The sequence below is a fragment of the Tachypleus tridentatus genome, unplaced genomic scaffold (genome assembly GCF_004210375.1).
Source record: "Tachypleus tridentatus isolate NWPU-2018 unplaced genomic scaffold, ASM421037v1 Hic_cluster_1, whole genome shotgun sequence".
In the NCBI taxonomy this organism is placed as follows: domain Eukaryota; kingdom Metazoa; phylum Arthropoda; class Merostomata; order Xiphosura; family Limulidae; genus Tachypleus; species Tachypleus tridentatus.
The window spans coordinates 25,100,088-25,122,198 of record NW_027467777.1 but is presented as its reverse complement, the minus strand read 5'-3'; the positions used below and the strand labels follow the sequence as shown (position 1 = coordinate 25,122,198).

At 31.8% G+C, this 22,111-nt stretch overlaps 1 protein-coding gene across 1 annotated transcript in view; it reads left to right on the top strand.

Annotated features, from left to right (window-relative positions):
* The window catches only part of LOC143241722 (dynein axonemal heavy chain 7-like), a 227,034-nt gene that overhangs the window by 114,868 nt on the left and 90,055 nt on the right, over positions 1 to 22,111 (top strand). The window contains 3 exon segments of the mRNA XM_076484949.1: positions 1,833 to 2,025; positions 2,775 to 2,936; positions 15,368 to 15,562. Of these exon segments, the coding sequence (XP_076341064.1) occupies positions 1,833 to 2,025; positions 2,775 to 2,936; positions 15,368 to 15,562 (550 nt within the window).

Here is a 22,111-nt window from a genome sequence, read left to right as displayed (position 1 = left end):
TTGTTTTAATGGTTTCTCCTGAAGTACAGTTTCACTGCTGAGTTATAGTGACTGTTTTGTGTACTATCTAAAATTCCCTACCCTGTGTGGAATTATGGTGTATTCTAGATATAAAAGCCTTTCAGAAATGATGAGAAGCCAATGAACGATTGATGAAAATTATAAAATTTAACTAAAACGAATTTGTCTGTACCTATAAAATCCACTTACTTTTCACTTATTTCATCAGTCTCAAAGTAATTCTTTAATAACTGCATCTTCAGCAAAAACTATGCAGAAAAATGAAATGTTAATGTGAACATAATTACATAAAGAGACTTAAAATACAACTCTTGAGGCTCTTCACTGTACAAAGGATAAAATATACTTATTTGGTAGTAATGAATGTTTATATTTCTTTATGTTGTAAGGCCAAGATAATATATATGTCAACTCTTGAGGCTCTTCACTGTACAAAGGATAAAATATACTTATTTGGTAGTAATGAATGTTTATTTTTCTTTATGTTGTAAGGCCAAGATAATATATATGTCAACTCTTGAGGCTCTTCACTGTACAAAGGATAAAATATACTTATTTGGTAGTAATGAATGTTTATTTTTCTTTATGTTGTAAGGCCAAGATAATATATATGTTAAAATACCAAAAGAATATTTATTAATTGACATTTATTCACCACTTAAAACTATTTGAACAATGATTCTATGATGTTAGAAACAGTAAGCTGTTTTGTGGTCTAAGCATTATGTCTAATACATAAACGTAATGTAAAGGCTTAACTAAAACACTTTTTGATAAATTTTATTTTGTTTTCACCACAACTCATTATCATAGAGCTTCTAAATTTAACTATTTTGCTGTTATATCACAGGAATTATAAAAATAAATAAATAATATAGAACAACTTTCTAAAAAATTAACCTGAATATTGAGCATTCAATATAAATACCAAAACTAGCCTAGGAAGAATCAGGTTTTGTTGCAAGTAGATGATGTAAATTGTTGAGAATTACCAACAAGAGAGCATGTAAACACTATCAACAAATGACAAAAAACCTTTTATGTAGTTAGTGATCATAAGTCAATGTTGTGAAGTTTTTAAATTTTTCCAGAATGTTTTTTTTTTCACTTAGGGTGTATCACATTAAGTTGGTTATTTTAATTGTATCACCCTAGGAACTGTTGTAATAATATATGTTATACATGTAATATGTACTACTAAAAATGAATAGGATGAATTTTTATATGCAAAATGTTATGCAAAAATATTTAATATAATGTAAATGATATCTTTTACAGATATGTACTAGAACATGTAACAAAATATTATTCAAACATATTTAATATAAATGACATATTCTATAGATATGTACTAGAACATTTATCAAAACGTTACACAAAAATATGTAATATATAAATTATATCTTTTATAGATATGTACTAGAACATTTAATAAAATGTTATGCAAAAATATTTAACATAATATAAATCTTTTATAGATATGTACTAGAACATTTAACAGAATGTTATACAAATGATATTTTTATAGGTATGTACCAGAACACTTAACAAAATGTTATATGACAATATTGAATATAACACACATGATATCTTTTGTAGATATGTACTAGGACATTTAACAAAATGTTATACAACAATATTTAATGTTATACAAATGATATTTTTATAGGTATGTACCAGAACACTTAACAAAATGTTATATGGCAATATTGAATATAACACACATGATATCTTTTGTAGATATGTACTAGGACATTTAACAAAATGCTATACAAAGGCATTTAATATAATATAAATTATATATTTTATAGATACGTACTAGAACATTTATCTAGAATTTGTCGCATTCTTGGTACTCCTGGTGGAAACGCCTTACTTGTTGGAGTTGGAGGGAGTGGGCGTCAATCTCTTACTCGACTTGCTACATGTATGATGGGACACAGTCTCTTTCAACCCGAAATCTCCAAACATTATGGATGTCTAGAATGGAAAGAAGACTTAAAGGTTATTTATTTTTAAAGTAAATTCATAACTTATTAAAATGGGACAAATAGCTGGGGCTTTGTATTGAATTTTAAATCTATATTATTAACTCTTACATGTTTCGGTAGCTATACAGTGTAAATAATATTTGGCAAAAAATTGTGCTATCATAATTGCAATTTAATTTCTAGTTCATGAAAATACTAAAGAAAAAGAAACACGCCTCTTCTTAAACAGAAACAAGCCTCTTCATGAAGTACAAATTAAATTGCAATTATGATAGCACAAGTTTTTCTTAATATTTGTACATCACATATTTCCAGAGCCATTAATTTAATTATCTTTATGTTTTATTCCTATAATATTTAGTGTGAGAAACATGAAGAAACAAAATCATATATTTTTGAATTGACTTTATTTTATTCAACTTAATTACCTTTATAATACTGTGGCTGCTCCCTCTTGGTTATAACAATTATAAGAATGATCATTAAGTCCATGAAATTTATTTCATGGATAGAATGCAGTTCTTATTAATTAAAGTAGCTTACCACTTAATCAAGCTGGTTTTTTTTAAATCACAGCCTCACAAATAAAGAAATAATTTTTGAATAATGTAAGTAGTTTTTCAAACTCAGGTGGAGGTTTTTACTACCTTGACTTTATACAAAAGAATTGGAGCCTGAATTAAATTCACAATGTCTATGAGTTCATAGACATTCATTTTAAACATAATAAGTTTCTGATTAATGTGCCTTCTCTTTTGAAAGTTTGTTTTGAAAGGAGCTGGAGTCCACGGTAAAACCACAGTCTTCCTTATCACAGACTCTGTAATCAAAGAAGATGTTTTCTTGGAGGACATAGATAGTTTGTTGAACTCAGGAGAAGTTCCAAATTTGTATGCAATTGATGAAAGACAGGAAATCATAGAGGTACAGTATAAAGAAAAATAGTTAATTTTTATATATATATAATCTTCATGGGAATATGTGAATTGGTTACAAGTATGTCACACAGCACTGTTATTGTTGAGGTGTTGAAGATGGTATGTAGATCTGTGAAAAAAAAACCTCACAAAAAATAAATTATTGAAAGTTTTTATTCACTTCCCATGATATGCAATACAAGTTGTCTGTTATGTTTTAGATATTCAAATCTTGTGTCTAAATTGTGAGTCATCATAGCAGCATTGGAATTACTAGTTGGAAATTTTAATTTGGTTGTAAAAAGAAGCACCACAGATGCAGCTTGTAAAAAGAAGCACCACAGATGCAGCTTGTAAAAAGAAGCACCACAGATGCAGCTTGTAAAAAGAAGCACCACAGATGTAGCTTGTAAAAAGAAGCACCACAGATGTAGCTGAAAAGAAAAAAGAAGCACCACAGATGTAGCTTGTAAAAAGAAGCACCACAGATGCAGCTTGTAAAAAGAAGCACCACAGATGCAGCTTGTAAAAAGAAGCACCACAGATGTAGCTTGTAAAAAGAAGCACCACAGATGTAGCTTGTAAAAAGAAGCACCACAGATGCAGCTTGTGAAAAGAAGCACCACAGATGTAGCTTGTAAAAAGAAGCACCACAGATGTAGCTTGTAAAAAGAAGCACCACAGACGCAGCTTGTGAAAAGAAGCACCACAGATGTAGCTTATAAAAAGAAGTACCACAGATGCAGCAAATGTTTTTGTCAACAGGTGTTTATTCACTGAAATAGTCATTTCGAAATTTGTACATTACATTTAACCAAAAACAGTAACTGAGATCTTTCAACAGTCCTACAATGTTAACAATTAATTATGAAAAAATCATAAGTCAACACTATCAGTTCTCTTAACAATCTCAAACATCTCAGTCAGATCCCATCTAAATCTTCTTTTTTCAGAAGAAAATAATTCTAGAGATCTTAATCTCTCCTCATGTGACAACCCATTCTTTACATGCACAATTCTAGTAGTCCTTCTCCAAACTCTTTTCAACAATTCAGTGCCTTTCCTAAGGTAAAGAGCCCAAGATTGAATACAGTACTCCAAACTACTGACCTATACAATGAAATTATAATATCTTTAGACTTGTATTCAGTATATCTGTAGATACAACCTAAAATCAAGATCAACATCAGGATGTCATGCAGCTTGCAAGGTACAGTGAATGTTATTAACATGCAGAAGTGATAGTTTAGCAATATTCCACCTTCTTTAGTTCAGACTATGGTAATCCAGACTATCATATATCTTCAGTGGATGTGCTTTACTAAACATAAACCAAATTTGTAAAGTTACTCAATAAAAAAACACTCAATTTTGACCACAATCTTTACACATGCATACACAAAAAGTCTTTTGAGATATTGGTCTACGTTTTACTATAGCTTCTCATTAGAGTAAAAGTGGACTTTAATATTTAATCATTTGAATTAAATATGGCTTATTTATAGCAGAAAAACTATATGGTGGAAGCACATCAGTTATGCAAATATATAAATGTTGGTTTAGCCAAGCAAACTAGATTAGCAGTTTCTAGCACAAATTTTCAAAAGAATCATATAGATGGGCAGTTATTATTCATTATTCATTGTCAACGTTTAAGCACAAATTTGCTAAGTTTTACGAAGTTTTTCAAATTAAATACCATTTTACATCATGCAATATTAGCTTAAATAATTAGCATAAATAATGATGCTTGATATGGCTGTACTGAGTTGCATGAGGGTGATGACCAGCAGTTGTTAAGTTAAATTCTGTTGTGTTTCTATAAAGGAAGTTATTAACTGTTCTATAGAGGGAAAACTACCCCCGTATATAAATAATGATGCTTGATATGGCTGTACTGAGTTGCATGAGAGTGATGACCAGCAGCTGTTAAGTTAAATTCTGTGGTGTTTCTATAAAGGAAGTTATTAACTGTTCTATAGAGGGAAAACTACCCCCATATATTTTAAATAATCTGAATGTTTCTGTAATGTGTAGGGCTGTTGCTAATAATAGGGTTCCAATCCTAAATTTAGCTACTATTGGTTACTGTTGTGTGTCACTTTCTTATTTGATATGTTTTGTTGGTCTATATATCTAATCAAAAGTGACTTAAATGTGAAATAATACAACCAAAATGGGAATTTAGATTCAGACATAAAGGAGTGAAATCAAAATTGGCAGCCGTACAAGTAGCTCTACTTGTATAATAACAAATATTCATTCATTAGTTGGTTAGACCATGTATATTTTGTTTTACCATCATAATTCCCCAAGCTCAACAAAAACATGGCCTAGCTATTTAATAAATGACTATTTGATGTAAAATGCTTATTAACACTATATGTTTAGGTACCAGTTTTGATTTCATTCATTTAAGTTACATTCTCAGCCATTTTTTGGCCATATATTTTTTCACACCTAAAGTGTTTTAAATTAAATCCTATTTGCCTTTCAACTAACAACAACACATTGCTTAGATGGCTTAAGAGACTGATCAACAACTACATCAAGATCCTTTCTTTTATAATACTGTTAAAGTTTTTCCCATTCAAATTATGATAACCCACATGTAATTATGATGAATACCCACCTGTCGTTTATTTTCTCAACTCACCAAAATGATCTAAATCCTTTTGTGAAGCAGCAGTATTCTTCTCACAGTCAGTACCACCAAAAAATCTTCACAACATCAGTAAATTTAAGTAATTTATTAAACATTCCTTATCCCTGTCATTGATGAAAATCAAAATAGAGCAACAGCCCTAATGTTGAGTCGTGAGGTACCCCACTTGTGACATTAATCCAGTCTGACTGAACTTCATTTATAACAAACCCTTTGTTTTCTTCCATCCAGCCATTATTCTATTCAGTTAGCTAATTTTCCTCAATGTACATGAGAAATGATGAGGGATAACTTTTTTAACACACTTTTTCTATAGCACCTTGTGCCATACTTTTTGAAAATCCATACACACCACGTCTACACCCTTACTCTCATATACATATATAAGCAGTAGTCTTTTCAAACAACGCAAATGGTTTTAAGGCCAAAACCATTGTGGAAGTATTATCTAGCCCAGGATCCTTATCATTTTTAGAAGTTCCCAGTTTTTTTTAACCAGTTCACACAAAATTTATTCTGTCATCTTGTTTGATCTCATTTCCATTTATCAACTGTTTGAGATGTGGAATAGTACCTGAATCTTTTTTTATTGAAAATCAAAGAAAAGGCAAAATTTAATAACTTCACCACCTCGTAAACATCAAATACAAGCCCTCCTTTATCATCTTTCAAAGATTCTACTCTGCAAGCTGACATTTTCTTTACCATTAATCTGTTTACATAAATCCTTACTCTTAGTTTTTTACATTTTCAGCAAACCTTTTTATTTCTTATATCCTTTTTGATATCCTAATTTCTATTTTTCCAACTTTCTTGACCTTTTATATCATCTAGATCTCTTGCTATACCAGTCAGTTTAATTTTATTCTTTATGCCCTTTGCCAGCCAATCTGGTTTTTTTACTTGCAGCCACCATTTTATTTCAATAAGGACAATGTTTGTGTTAAATATGTAGAAATTTATGTGTTTGAAAATGCTGTATGAATAAAATGTTACAAAATGACAATTATAACAGATTTAATGGGAAAGAGTTAATTCCAAAACATACCTCCTTTCACACATAGCTGTTTATCTCCTAGGTTTCTTCCTTTGCCCCTTTAAATATTGGTCTGATTTTTTCTCACTTGCTACAGTCTTTTATACCTCATTCTATATATAAATACTTCATTCAGATTAATGTTATCACTTTTTTCCTACAAAGTATCACAAATGAGATTCTCCATATTATAATCGTTTCAAGATACTTTGAATGTTGTTGTTTCATCTAGTTAATTTTCACAAAAAATAATAATAAAAAAAATATATTTTTTGTGATTGGCAAGCTGATTTATGGTATGAATTCCTGAATTATTAATTTCAGCAAAGATGGAAAATGGTTCTCTCCTATCCCTCCTCAAATAATAATTGGGAAGTAGTGGTGCTCTTGGGTGCAACTGTCAGTGATTTTATTCGCAGAAAAATGGAGACACATATTTGGAACTGTGATGTCCAGGGAGGCTTTAAAGTTATGTTTGAAGGCAGTAATCAACACTTTGGAGAGACTTTATATTCGTTTTTTTCCTGCACCTTCTTTTACTCTGTTGGATTTTCAGTCCCCCTGTGGGAGAGTGATAAATATACAGACTCGCAGTGTTAGGGTCCAGAGTTTAGTTCCCTAAGGTAGGTGTGCTAGGTGACCCAAAGTTGTTTGATCTAAAAAAACAACTTACTTTACCTTACAAAATGCTGCTTACAAATGGTTCAATTTTCATCTTCTACATTTCTCTCTATTGTTGTTGTAGTCTTGAATTACATTGGAGTAGACTATGTTTATATCAAAGTTTTCCATTGCTCAATCGAGTAACCTGTGACGTTGGTGATTATTGTATACCTTCAGGGGCTATGAAGGCTTAGTTCCAGGTATTTCTGAAAATGTAGAAACATTATTCAAGAGTCCAGAAGCACTGAAGATCCTTGAATCACAATTAGTTATTAAGTTCACATCTTTACCACTATTATCCACCCAACCTGTAAGGTTTCTATCTCTTACAGTTCATTGGGACTTTGAACTTAGTGATCTGTGTCTGTTTGTTCTGGGAGTTTTGAGAAATTCATGCTACTTCTTCAGAGTTTTTATTCCTGTCAATTGGTGGATGTATGCAATCATTAGATTAGTGTCTAGTCATAAATTAGTGTCTATATGAATACCTAGATTTCCAAGGTTCACAAATTATTCATTCCTCAATCTGTGTTGATTTTTCAGTGGGACTGCAGATGTCCAAGTTAGTTGTAGTTGGTTGCTATCTGCACATTGCCACAGTGTTGATGTCAGACTGCTATTTTGCACAAGAGTCAGGTACTGCAGTTCTGAGTTTTTACTTTTGGACTTGCACTGGCTTCACATGAATTCTATTGTATCATTCGAGTTTTTTTTTCTTCTCACTTTCATTCCATAGCACCATCTTGTAAACTGTCAGAACATCACATTTTGTTTCTGTTTTCAGAATCAACCAAGGCACTTCCATTTCAGGACTGAGACATCTGTTCTTGCTTCAATTCAATATGTCACAGTCTGTGTGTGTTTTTTATTTTTCATCTCATCTCTCAGTCAGGCTAAGCTGACTACCATCTGGCAAGTTATAGAATAAGACATCACACTCTTACTCACTTCTTCTTCTCCCACATTTTTTCTTTCTCTTCTGGGAATGGAGGCATCAATGGAATCCTATGAATAATGCAAGCAATCATTTTATTAATTTTTATATGACCAGGAAATCATAAATATCAATTCATTGAATTCTCCAGTTTCATTAGTTGGGACACTACTAGGTTCTTCTGCCACCTTATCCAGAGTTCCATTTCTTCATGAATGGGGTGCATATACCAAAAGTCAGGAATTCCAGTGTCTATTCACAGATGAAGAGGATTCCCCCCTCTTCTCATCCTTCTTGCTCTTGAACAACCAGTGCCTTGTGGTTTGGGCTTATTAAGAGGTAGATCATCAGGCTTCACTCTGACAATTTCATGGTGGTTTCTTGTGTTTCTTATCAAGGCACCAAATGGTTTAGGCATTCTTGTTTTCGAATTTTAGATCTCCTTTTGCTGGACCTTTTCAATCTTATCACCCTGCTAGCTTGCCATTTTCCATGGGGATGCCCATTGTAGCAGGTCTGTTGTTTCATTCCACATGAATAATAGCAGAATATATGTTGCATCACAAAGTTTTGTTGAATTGGATTTCTTTTTACCACTTTCAGTGGTGGGTTGGCCTCTTATTGAATCACCCAAAAACTGGCAATTTGGTTTCCAGAAATTTATCATCAGGCTTTGGTAATATATGCATTCCATTAGGAATGGACAAGATTACAACTCTAATCTTTCTCTCTACTTCATATGTTACCTAGGGTGTTAAATATGATGAGTTCCAACCCATTATCAAGTCTTCTTGATAGCATCAAATTTACTGATACTCATGGATTTCTGTTTATGCAGTCCTTCAGTCCTTTCTGGTGTGTCCAACTCTTCCACTTCTTTTTTAGGCTCTTTCTATAGAAGTAGCCATGATCTGATATGGTACATCCAGTTATCTAGAAGATCAAGCTTTTGGCTTAGATGTTATACTGTCTTTCCCATGGCATAAGAGCTTAATTTATAAGGTTGCCATGTGTCTGTCAGTTTATGCTTAATCCAGAAGGCTAATTTATCATTGTTATGACCTACATATCATCGATGGTATAATGAGAGAAGGTAGAACCTATTTCAATCAGTAGTGTCAAGCATCACAAGTTTGTTTTTTTTCCTTTTCTTTACCTGGACCTTTGTCAGATGTTCTTGCATCTTCCACAATCACCTTGTGTAAGGCAGCATTATTGTCTACCATTAGATTACACTATGTAACACAAATTTTGTTCCTGGATAATAATTATTTCTTAATTACTTATGTTATAAAAGTACAGTAAATGGTCATTATCCCCTTCAAACTTTGCTTTTGTGACCTGGATAATAAAATTTGGAAGTTAACCTATTTTCAATGTAAAAACAGGCAAATTTGCACATTTTCATTTACATAAGGTATGAATAAAACAGCATATGAATTAAGATTTACATATATTTATACTAAAGTTATACAAAAATGAACAAAAAATGTTTAGAGGTGAGTAGTTTATCGAGATTTGCAACTGTAATGTAAATCACTTTCACGTATCAGCCCCCAAATATAGTCTCCCATCATGTATTCATTACATGCTCCCAGGTCACAAAAGCAAAGCTTGAAGAGGAAAATAGGTCTTTTCCATTTACTTTAGGCACAAGCAATTGGGAAATAACATTTTCTGCCCAGGAACAAGAAAAAGTAAAAATTTTGTAACATAGTGTTATCACATCTACATATTTTTGGAGTTTGCAGTACTCTTCCAATTTCCCAAGTTGCTTTAGGTACTTACACCCTTGTGCAAATTAATTGACACAAGAGGGAAAATTACGATTTTTTCAATTTTTTGCATTTTATTTCTGAGAATCAAAAAATTACTCACAAATTAATACATGATATGACCGCCTTCATTTTTCAGAAGATCATTGATTCGCTTTGGCATCGAATCCACGAGTTGATTGCAATCTTTATTAATTTTTGGATCGTGGTATCACACCTCAATTATGGCTTCAATTAGCTTATCATTCGTAGTACAGTCTTTTCCCTGAAATCTTTCTATACAAATCACCCAAAGATTTTCAATAGGATTTTAGTCCAGAGAGTTTTCAGGCCAGTCCAGCACCTTTATTCGTGTTGTAATCATAAAATTCTTCACAAGTTTCAATGTGTGGCACGGAGCCAGATCTTGCTGAAAAATGCCAGATCCGTCTGGAATTTTTTTTTCAATTCTGGAACGACTCTTCTCTGCAAAATTTTGATGTACTGTGGTCCTCGCATCATACCTTTTACGATATGTAGGCCTTTGATGCCATAGTAGCTGAAAAATTCCCCAAACATCTTCTTCAAGAGATGTTTTATGAACTGACTGATGTGAGATTCTTGAAGTTTCTCACCTGGAGATCTGCAAACATGCAGACTTCTTTGATCCTGTATGAAGAAATGAGTCTCATCACTGAATAACACCTTCTTCCATTGTTCTTGCATCTAGTTCTCGTATTTCAGATCCCATTGATACCGTTTCTTCTTCATTGAGTTGGTAAGAAGTTGGTGTTTGACTGGTCTTCTTGCCCTTCTAATGCAATTTCAAATGATGTAATATTCCTCAAAATTTCATCATATATCCCAAAAATAGATCGACCATACTGCAAAACACAGCTAATGACACTGTCTGTGTGAAAAAATGACTATTAAAGGAAATCAGCAGGTCCAGTGAGCCTACACCAGCCACCATGCTGAAAATAGTGTAAAATGACCATCTGTTTCAATTAATTTGCACAAGGGTATAGTCCTAAATTGCCATTATAGTTAAACACCAGGTATATTAAGGTTACATTACAGTATTAATAAGTATGCTTTGTTTTACCTTAATCTGTTTCAATTAATTTGCACAAGGGTATAGTCCTAAATTTCCATTATAGTTAAACACCAGGTACATTAAGGTTACATTATGTGTTCTGTCTCCAGACTTGTTTGCAACATGACTCTTGTATGTCACGTATCCCCTCTTCAAAATTACAGATCTGGAGTGTGGTCCTATCCTTGCTCCTTTATTGAGCACAGGCATTCCGCATCCTACCCATAATTCCAGGGCAAGTGAAAAACTCCATGCTCATTTGGTTGAGGAGTGAGGATGATATTTATACCTCCAGACCAGATGAGTTCTTTTCCTTGGTTGAGTAAGGCATATACAATCCTATCATTCTGAGCTTGTGGTGTTGCCTTTTGGACTTATTGAAATGGAGGGGAAGATTGTCGACATAAGTGTTGCTTACTTTCTCCTTGTGATTCCAGTGGTTCAGTATACATCACTCTGTGGCTGCTAAAGTTTGGAATTCACTTACATGTGTGTATATATATATCATGTTGTGTTCCAGTTCTCCTAGTCATCAACGTGAGATATAGGGACCAAGACTCCTTAAATTCAACACACCGACTAATGGAACCTTGACTCTCTGGTTGGGGCTGGCTTATAATGAAAAGGTGCACTAATAAAGGTGTAGAGTATCAAATGCATTTGAGTGGAATATAAATGACTGGAGCAAGCATGAAAAAATCAGATCAATGATTAGATGGACAAAGGAAGAAAACCTGGAGGTTGAGTAAGTATGAGTGGAGGTAGAGTAATAGATGTAAGCGTGACTGAAGGTAAGTGTTATGGGAAATAATGCATTGTTTAACTGAAGGTGTTCTTGTTCAATAGAGTTGAGCCACAACTTGTCAGAATATTAAAGTTATATTCTAATAAAGGGTTGTTAGTTGAAATACAGTCTTTGTGACTAGCAGAGAAACAAGGATTAGACAGACTTTTTTTTCATGAATTTAATAGAATACCCTCATCTTTGTAAACGGCCATGACATCAAATAACTTGAAACCATGATGGGAAAGTCCAACATGGGTGATGAATGCTGATATTTGAACTTACCCATTAGTCATCCTGGCAAGTTATGATAATTACAGTTATGTCACAGAAAGTCCTTGAAAACTTGTATTACTGTACCTTTTCTCTTGCTGCTGTAAACTAAATATACAAATTGGATTTAATGCTATTTATATTTTTAATTAAAAAATTAAACTTTGTTTTGTCTTACCTTAATTCCTTTTTATGAATTTTAATAATTTTACTTTAATTTTAACTTGTTACCACATGTTTGGCACAGATAGCCTAGTTACTTTGCACCATAAAATGCCAAACCAACTAATCAGCCAACCATGTTCATAAACTCTTACTTTTATATGGCATGTTGTTTTACCATTATATATGTATTCTGAAACTTATAGCATGTATAATAATAAATAATTTATTAGTTTATGTATCCATCCTTTAAGGCAAAAGAAATTGTTAATTCAAAGTGAAGATCTAAAGTCTTAGCTGAATCTAAACATAGAATGATTTGATCAGGTTAATAGTTTCTTTTATAACAATGCTGTACTTCCCATGAAAAGAAAGGAAAGATTTATGGGATACTTTGTGACATTAGGAAGAGAGGGACGTTTTTCATCTTTAGAATTAAAAAATTGGCATATCATTTTGTGTAGCAGATTTTCTGAGTGACCAGTCTTTTGTAGGATATTTTGAAGGAAGTTAATTTTATTGTGAAATGATAGATAGTTATAATATATATTTATATTCTTATAACTTGAGAAAAAAGCTGAAATAAAAATAAACAAAAAAATTGTGCACCAATTGAAAAGATCCCAGATTAAAAGCTATAATATAGGATTATAAAATGCACCCTAGATTTTGGATGTGACTGTGAAAGTAGGGCCCACATTGTGGTGGGGATACACCATCTACCAGTCTTAATCTCCATTTCTCAGTCTCACAATAGAAATGAAAAGAGTAGCAGTAGAGTTAGAAATAGAAATCAGGAGAGCGAGGTGTGGGTGCTCAAGCAGACAGTTGTGGGAAGATGACCTCTCTTTCAAGTAAAGGAGAAAAGATTAATTGAAATAAAAATAGGGAAATAAGGTACTACCATATGGGGGTAAGCTGGTTGAAAACTTACCTCTTGAAATTAGCATTCCAGTCCCCAGTATGGTAGAAAGGCACTAACCAACAGCTTAGCAAATGAACTATACCAGCATGAAGCATCCCATCCTGCTATCCAAGCAAACTAATATAGCTCTCAACTGCCACCCATTCACAAAATCTACTGTAACTATCATGTTCTAAACAAGCCTTTATATGTAGCATGGTGTACATCCATATAAAGTAGTGCCAAGTTTTTAAATGACCTTATTCATAACTAAAAGTAGTTATTGGACAATTTAAGTAAAATTTCCCTAATTTTCATTTGGTTATATTTATTTAATACATTCATATATTTATTACAGAATAATTTAATAATTTTATTTAAAGTTTCTTTATTAAAACCATTAACTATTAATTTTAGTATCAGTATTTCAACATTACTGGTAAAATATTGTAATTTATTACACATTTTACAATATCTGGATAATTGCAAAGTTATAATGCTTATAACAGAAGGGTATGGTACATTATTCTTAAAATATGGTAAGCCATAAATTGGAAAGGCAAAATATTTTCTTTTATCAAAAATATTTACATTTATATCCTTATCGATTATTTTAATTTCTAAATCTAGATAATGTATTTTTGTATTAGATAATGAAGTATTTTCAGTTTCTAATTCTGCTGGATAAATAGTGTTAATAACATTATTTATTTCAGAATTATTTATACTAATTAAATTATCTATATATCTGTAAGTTAAGGGAAAAATACCTGTGCTGTCAATTAGTGCCTTTCTACCATATTGGGCGCTGGAATGCTAACTTCAAGAGGTAAGTTTTCAACCTACTTACCCCCATATGGTAGTACCTTATTTCTTTATTTTCTTATTTTTATTTCAGTTAATTCTTTACTTGGAAGAGCAGTCATCTTTCCACAACTGTCTGCAGGCAATGAAGGTTGATATAGATATGGAACATTGTGGGCTTGAGCACCCACATCTCGCTCTTCTAATTTTTATTTTTATATCTATTGCTACTCTTTATTTCTTATGTGAGACTTGCAAACAGAGGTTAAGACTGATAGACGGTGTATCCCCACCACAATTTGGGTCCTACTTTTCCACTCACCTCCAAAACATAGGGTATATTTTGTAATCCCAAATTATGTGGGTCCTATTTTTGCAGTCACCTCCAAAACCTAGGGTATATTTTATAATCCCACATTATACCTTGTAACCTGGGAATTTTTTCAATTAGTGCAGTGTTTTTGTGTTTAATTTATTTTTATTTTGGCTTGTTTTTTTAAGTTATAACAAACTAATATAGGTAGTCAGAGGTTTGGATTTCTTGTTTTTAATGCAGTCCATCCTTGTGATTTTGTTTACTTAACTTCATTAAAATGTATTCATTTTCACTAAAACATTTATATTCTTATATATGTTTATATACTTGGCCTACAAATGTCAGTTAATGTATACAAAATCACTAGTTTTTTACCAACAGTCTATAAATATTTGTGTAAACTATGTACTGAGTTATATACGTCAGCTGTGCATAATACGTATGTAGTAGTACTATGCATACGTATTTATACAAATAATTGCCTCACAATGGTATGTCTAAAAGTTAATAATGCTATAAACTATGTTTTGATACTTGTGGTGGTTATAGAAAAAACAGTTCATATCAAAATTTGGCTTAGAATATTCCTAATGACGTTATTAATGTCAACTTCTGTTCAAAGCAAACTGCCTACACAGATTACTTACCTTTCACTATATGGATATTATCGTCTGTGGAAAGTTTTCTTACTGTACATATTTTTAATTGGCATTACAACTGTATATAATTTTGCTGTTAGAAAATTTATCTTGTCCATAGATTATCATTGCATCTTTTTGTTTATTTTTACCAAAATTGCTTTCTTTATTAGTTTACATGTAAATAAAGCTTTACTATTCCTTTATGTAGTATCCCATTATTTAATGATGTATCTGTTTATAAAATCTACTGCTGTTTGTTTATTTCACCAACTTTACATTACATTTTAACAGCCCCATATTTGTTCAATGATGTATCTGTTTATAAAATCTACTGCTGTTAGTTTATTTCACCAACTTTACATTACATTTTAACATTTGTTATAATCTATATCCATTTTTTGTCTAGTCTGTTCGATCAGCTGCTCTAACATCAAACAGGAATGCTGAATTCACACCACTTTCTCTTTTTTCATTCTTTGTAAAACGCTGCCAAGAAAACCTTCATATCATCATTGCTTTTAGCCCTATAGGAGGGGCTTTCAGAAGTCGACTACGTCAATTTCCATCATTAGTGAATTGTTGTACCATAGACTGGTTTCAGGTAAAATTGACTAGATTAGGTGAAATAAATTGAACACTTAGTCTAGAAGTATTACTACATTACCTTATTTAATAAAACTAGCAAAAAACTCAAAAAATATTTCCAGTCAAATCAGTACTATTATTGCAACAGTACTTCTTTAAATACAAAATCTCTTGAATAATACAAATTAATTGTAATTGTTGACACAGAAATGTGTAATTTCACTTGTATATATCCTGTGTGTTATAAAACTTTAACTGATGTTAGGCCTAAGTTCAATAAATAGATATATTATCACAGTAACCTGTGTACATTTTTTATTTTGACAAGGACTAAACTTTACTGTACTTAGTACTATCAATAAATAAACTTATAATCTTATTCTACAACCTAATATCAGATATTTTTGAAAACTTTAAGCTTTAATGTTGTTGTAGAAAATGGTTAGTAAAATATATCTACATCTACTTTTTGTTGTTGTCTCTTCATTACTAGAGCAGTTGTAGTGACTTTTTCACTCTGCTTTACAACTATCTGCTGCAGGCAGGCTGGTTGTTATCAAGTACATAATGTGCCTGCACAGTTTTTCTTGAGTAAAAGTATTACTGTACGTGCTTATAATGAGTATGGATGAGCAGAATTAAAGTATGATTAAATTAAAGGTGAGAATTGGGTAGATGTTAACTGGACAGCTTATTAAGTAGCAGCATGTTTCAAAGATAGAACAAAAACTTCAATTGACATTAGGGTAGTACTGATTCTAGTGGTAAGTGAAATAAAAATAATGAAGCAAGTTCAAGTCCATTAAGCTAAATAGTGAAAAGTAATTATTTTATATGGTTAGTCAGGTAAAAAATGTTCAGAATAGTTTTGTAAATTACTCTTCAAGTAATTTAAAACATTTTAAATAATTTATCATTTTAAGTAAGATTATTGTACTTGTTTCATATAGTATAGTATATGTATTCATCAGTTTTATGTAAGGACAAAATGTTTAGATTTTAAAACAATGTTGTGGTATTTTCAAATAAAAATTCACTTTCCAACAACTAATAACAGCACATTCACTCAAGAAATAAGAAGAGCAGAGATAGTTCTACCATGAGGTGAACTAGGCGACCTCATAGGGCTTCACGCAAAACATGGACTTTTTTTTTATCCCAGCAAAATCACTGTTCCCAACCTAAGCAAGGCATGGACTCAATTCTCCCATTCTTTTGCATGTTGGATGCTGAGGCTATTATGCAGTGAAAGGATTAAGATAAATATAGCAATGGTGAACAATAGTATTAATTAGGCATCTCTTCCTGACAAGACTGATGTTTGACCAGGTTACTACCGTCAGGGTGCTGGTACATTAATGGATATGCTATCTATGAAATATTAACTACATCAGAAATTAGTTAAAAAACATCATGTATAATTAGTGGACTACTGCTGTACAGACTGTAATTATACTTAATTAAAAATCCTGACTTCTGTTAGCTAACAATCTAATTTAAGTGCACTAAGTCTTGTAATGTATTTCTTTTACAAAATGTGCAAACTTTTAAAAAAACATTGTTTTAACCATATGAGGTTTAAAAAAAACATTGTTTTAACCCTATAAAGTGATGTTTTCTGTTTGTTGGTCCATTGAGTATATAATCATCAATCAGAGTGCAAATTTGTTACCCATGGGAAAAGCAACCAGAAAGTTGTGTAAAATGGTTCTTGTCATATAGTGATTTACCTGTGATTAATGGCAAATAATAAAATAATATGATGATACCTCTCACAAAAATATCTAAGAGCAAAAGAGAATGTAATATGGAGAGGAATTATGAATTGGGTAAAAGATGAAAGCAGACATTTTTAGAAGAATGCAAAGAACATATACATGGTTCAATGTTGAAATATTTAAAGACATAAAAAGTAAGTCTGAAGGTGCATTTGAGAATGAAAATAAAAATGCGAGAAATGGTGTGGTCCAGTAAGTATTATAATGATAAGTATGGTGTGATCCAGTAAGTAATTATAATGATAAGTATGGTGTGATCTAGTAAGTATTATAATGATAGATATGGTGTGGTCCAGTAAGTATTATAATGATAGATATGGTGTGGTCCAGTAAGTATTATAATGATAGATATGGTGTGGTCCAGTAAGTATTATAATGATAAGTATGGTGTGATCCAGTAAGTATTATAATGATAGATATGGTGTGGTGCAGTAAGTATTATAATGACAGATATGGTGTGGTGCAGTAAGTATTATAATGATAGATATGGTGTGGTCCAGTAAGTATTATAATGATAGATATGGTGTGGTCCAGTAAGTATTATAATGATAAGTATGGTGTGATCCAGTAAGTATTATAATGATACATATGGTGTGGTCCAGTAAGTATTATAATGATAGATATGGTGTGGTGCAGTAAGTATTATAATGATAGATATGGTGTGGTCCAGCAAGTATTATAATGATAGATATGGTGTGGTCCAGCAAGCATAATGACAGATATGGTGTCCAGCAAGTAGATAGTGAAGCAATTATAATGATAGATATGGTGTGGTCCAGTAAGTATTATAATGATAAGTATGGTGTGATCCAGTAATAATTATAATGATAGATATGGTGTGATCCAGTAATAATTATAATGATAAGTATGGTGTGATCCAGTAATAATTATAATGATAGATATGGTGTGGTCCAGCAAGTATTATAATGATAGATATGGTGTGGATCCAGCAATAATTATAATGATAGATATGGTGTGGTCCAGCAAGTATTATAATGATAATATGGTGTGATCCAGCAATAATTATAATGATAGATATGGTGATCCAGCAAGTATTATAATGATAGATATGGTGTGATCCAGCAAGTATTATAATGATAGATATGGTGTGGTCCAGCAAGTATTATAATGATAGATATGGTGTGATCCAGCAAGTATTATAATGATAGATATGGTGTGATCCAGTAAGTATTATAATGATAGATATGGTGCGGTGCAGCAAGCATTATAAGATATTATAATATATAAGATATGGTGTGATCCAGCAAGTATTATAATGATAGATATGGTGTGATCCAGTAAGTATTATAATGAAAATATGGTGTTATCCAGCAAGCATTATAATGATAGATATGGTGTGGTCCAGAAAGTATTATAATGATAAGATATGGTGTGGTCCAGCAAGTATTATAATGATAGATATGGTGTGGTCCAGCAAGTATTATAATGATAGATAGTCCAGTAAGTAAGCATTATAAATGATAGATATGGTGTGGTCCAGTAAGTATTATAATGATAGATATGGTGTGGTCCAGCAAGTATTATAACGATAGATATGGTGTGGTCCAGTAAGTATTATAATGATAGATATGGGTGTGGTGCAGTAAGCATTATAATGATAGATATGGTGTGATCCAGTAAGATAGATATTATAATGATAGATATGGTGTGGTCCAGTAAGTATTATAACGATAGATATGGTGTGGTCCAGCAAGTATAATGATAGATATAGATATGGTGTGGTCCAGCAAGCATTATAATGATAGATATGGTGTGGTCCAGTAAGCATTATAATGATAGATATGGTGTGGTGCAGTAAGTATTATAATGATAGATATGGTGTGGTCCAGTAAGTATTATAATGATAGATATGGTGTGATCCATTAAGTATTATAATGATAGATATGGTGTGGTCCAGTAAGTATTATAATGATAGATATGGTGTGGTGCAGTAAGTATTATAATGATAGATATGGTGTGGTCCAGTAAGTATTATAATGATAGATATGGTGTGGTCCAGTAAGTATTATAAGATATTATAATGATAATTATAATGATAGATATGGTGTGGTCCAGTAAGTATTATAATGATAGATATGGTGTGGTCCAGTAAGTATTATAATGATAGATATGGTGTGGTCCAGTAAGTATTATAATGATAGATATGGTGTGGTCCAGTAAGTATTATAATGATAAGTATGGTGTGGTCCAGTAAGTATTATAATGATAGATATGGTGTGGTCCAGTAAGTATTATAATGATAAGTATGGTGTGATCCAGTAAGTATTATAATGATAGATATGGTGTGGTCCAGTAAGTATTATAATGATAGATATGGTGTGATCCAGTAATTATAATGATAGATATGGTGTGGTCCAGTAAGTATTATAATGATAGATATGGTGTGGTCCAGTAAGTATTATAATGATAAGATATGGTGTGATCCAGTAATAATTATAATGATAGATATGGTGTGGTCCAGTAAGTATTATAATGATAGATATGGTGTGATCCAGTAAGAATTATAATGATAGATATGGTGTGGTCCAGTAAGTATTATAATGATAAGTATGGTGTGATCCAGTAATAATTATAATGATAGATATGGTGTGGTCCAGTAAGTATTATAATGATAGATATGGTGTGATCCAGTAAGTATTATAATGATAGATATGGTGTGGTCCAGTAAGTATAATAATAGATATGGTGTGATCCAGTAAGTATTATAATGATAGATATGGTGTGGTCCAGTAAGTATTATAATGATAGATATGGTGTGATCCAGTAAGTATTATAATGATAGATATGGTGTGATCCAGTAAGTATTATAATGATAGATATGGTGTGATCCAGTAAGTATTATAATGATAGATATGGTGTGGTCCAGTAAGTATAATGATAGATATGGTGTGGTCCAGTAAGTATTATAATGATAGATATGGTGTGGTCCAGTAAGTATAATGATAGATATGGTGTGGTCCAGTAAGTATTATAATGATAGATATGGTGTGGTCCAGTAAGTATTATAATGATAGATATGGTGTGGTCCAGTAAGTATTATAATGATAGATATGGTGTGGTCCAGTAAGTATTATAATGATAGATATGGTGTGGTCCAGTAAGTATTATAATGATAGATATGGTGTGGTCCAGTAAGTATTATAATGATAGATATGGTGGTGGATATTATAATGATAGATATGGTGTGGTCCAGTAAGTATTATTATAATGATAGATATGGTGTGGTCCAGTAAGTATTATAATGATAGATATGGTGTGGTCCAGAAGTATATTATAATGATAGATATGGTGTGGTCCAGTAAGTATTATAATGATAGATATGGTGTGATCCAGTAAGTATTATAATGATAGATATGGTGTGGTCCAGTAAGTATTATAATGATAGATATGGTGTGATCCAGTAAGTATTATAATGATAGATATGGTGTGGTCCAGTAAGTATTATAATGATAGATATGGTGTGATCCAGTAAGTAATTATAATGATAGATATGGTGTGGTCCAGCAAGCATAATGATAGAAGTCCATATTATAATGATAAGTATTATATGGTGTGATCCAGTAAGTAATAATTATAATGATAGATATGGTGTGGTCCAGTAAGTATTATAATGATAGATATGGTGTGATCCAGTAATAATTATAATGATAGATATGGTGTGATCCAGCAAGCATTATAATGATAAGTATGGTGTGATCCAGTATTATAATGATAGATATGGTGTGATCCATCCAGTAAGTATTATAATGATAGATATGGTGTGATCCAGTAAGTATTATAATGATAGATATGGTGTGGTCCAGTAAGTATTATAATGATAGATATGGTGTGATCCAGTAATTATAATATAATGATAAGATATGGTGTGGTCCAGTAAGTATTATAATGATAGATATGGTGTGATCCAGTAAGTATTATAATGATAGATATGGTGTGGTCCAGTAAGTATTATAATGATAGATATGGTGCGGTCCAGTGTAATATAATGATAGATATGGTGTGGTCCAGCAAGCATTATAATGATAGATATGGTGTGATCCAGTAATAATTATAATGATAGATATGGTGTGGTCCAGCAAGTATTATAATGATAGATATGGTGTGATCCAGCAAGTATTATAATGATAGATATGGTGTGGTCCAGTAAGTATTATAATGATAGATATGGTGTGATCCAGTAAGTATTATAATGATAGATATGGTGTGATCCAGCAAGTATTATAAGATAGATATGGTGTGGTGCAGTAAGTATTATAAATAGATGGTGTGGTCCAGATATGATAGATATGGTGTGATCCAGTAAATATTATAATGATAGATATGGTGTGATCCAGCAATATTATAATGATGGTGGTGTGATCCAGTAAGTATTATAATGATAGATATGGTGTGATCCAGTAAGCATTATAATGATAGATATGGTGTGATCCAGCAAGCATATATAATGATAGATATGGTGTGATCCAGTAATAATTATTATAATGATAGATATGGTGTGATCCAGTGGTGTAATTATAATGATAGATATGGTGTGGTCCAGCAAGCATTGCAGTAAGCATTATAATGATAGATATGGTGTGATCCAGCAAGTATTATAATGATAGATATGGTGTGATCCAGTAAGTATTATAATGATAGATATGGTGTGGTCCAGTAAGTATTATAATGATAGATATGGTGTGATCCAGCAAGTATTATAATGATAGATATGGTGTGATCCAGCAAGTATAATTATAATGATAGATATGGTGTTATCCAGTAGAAGT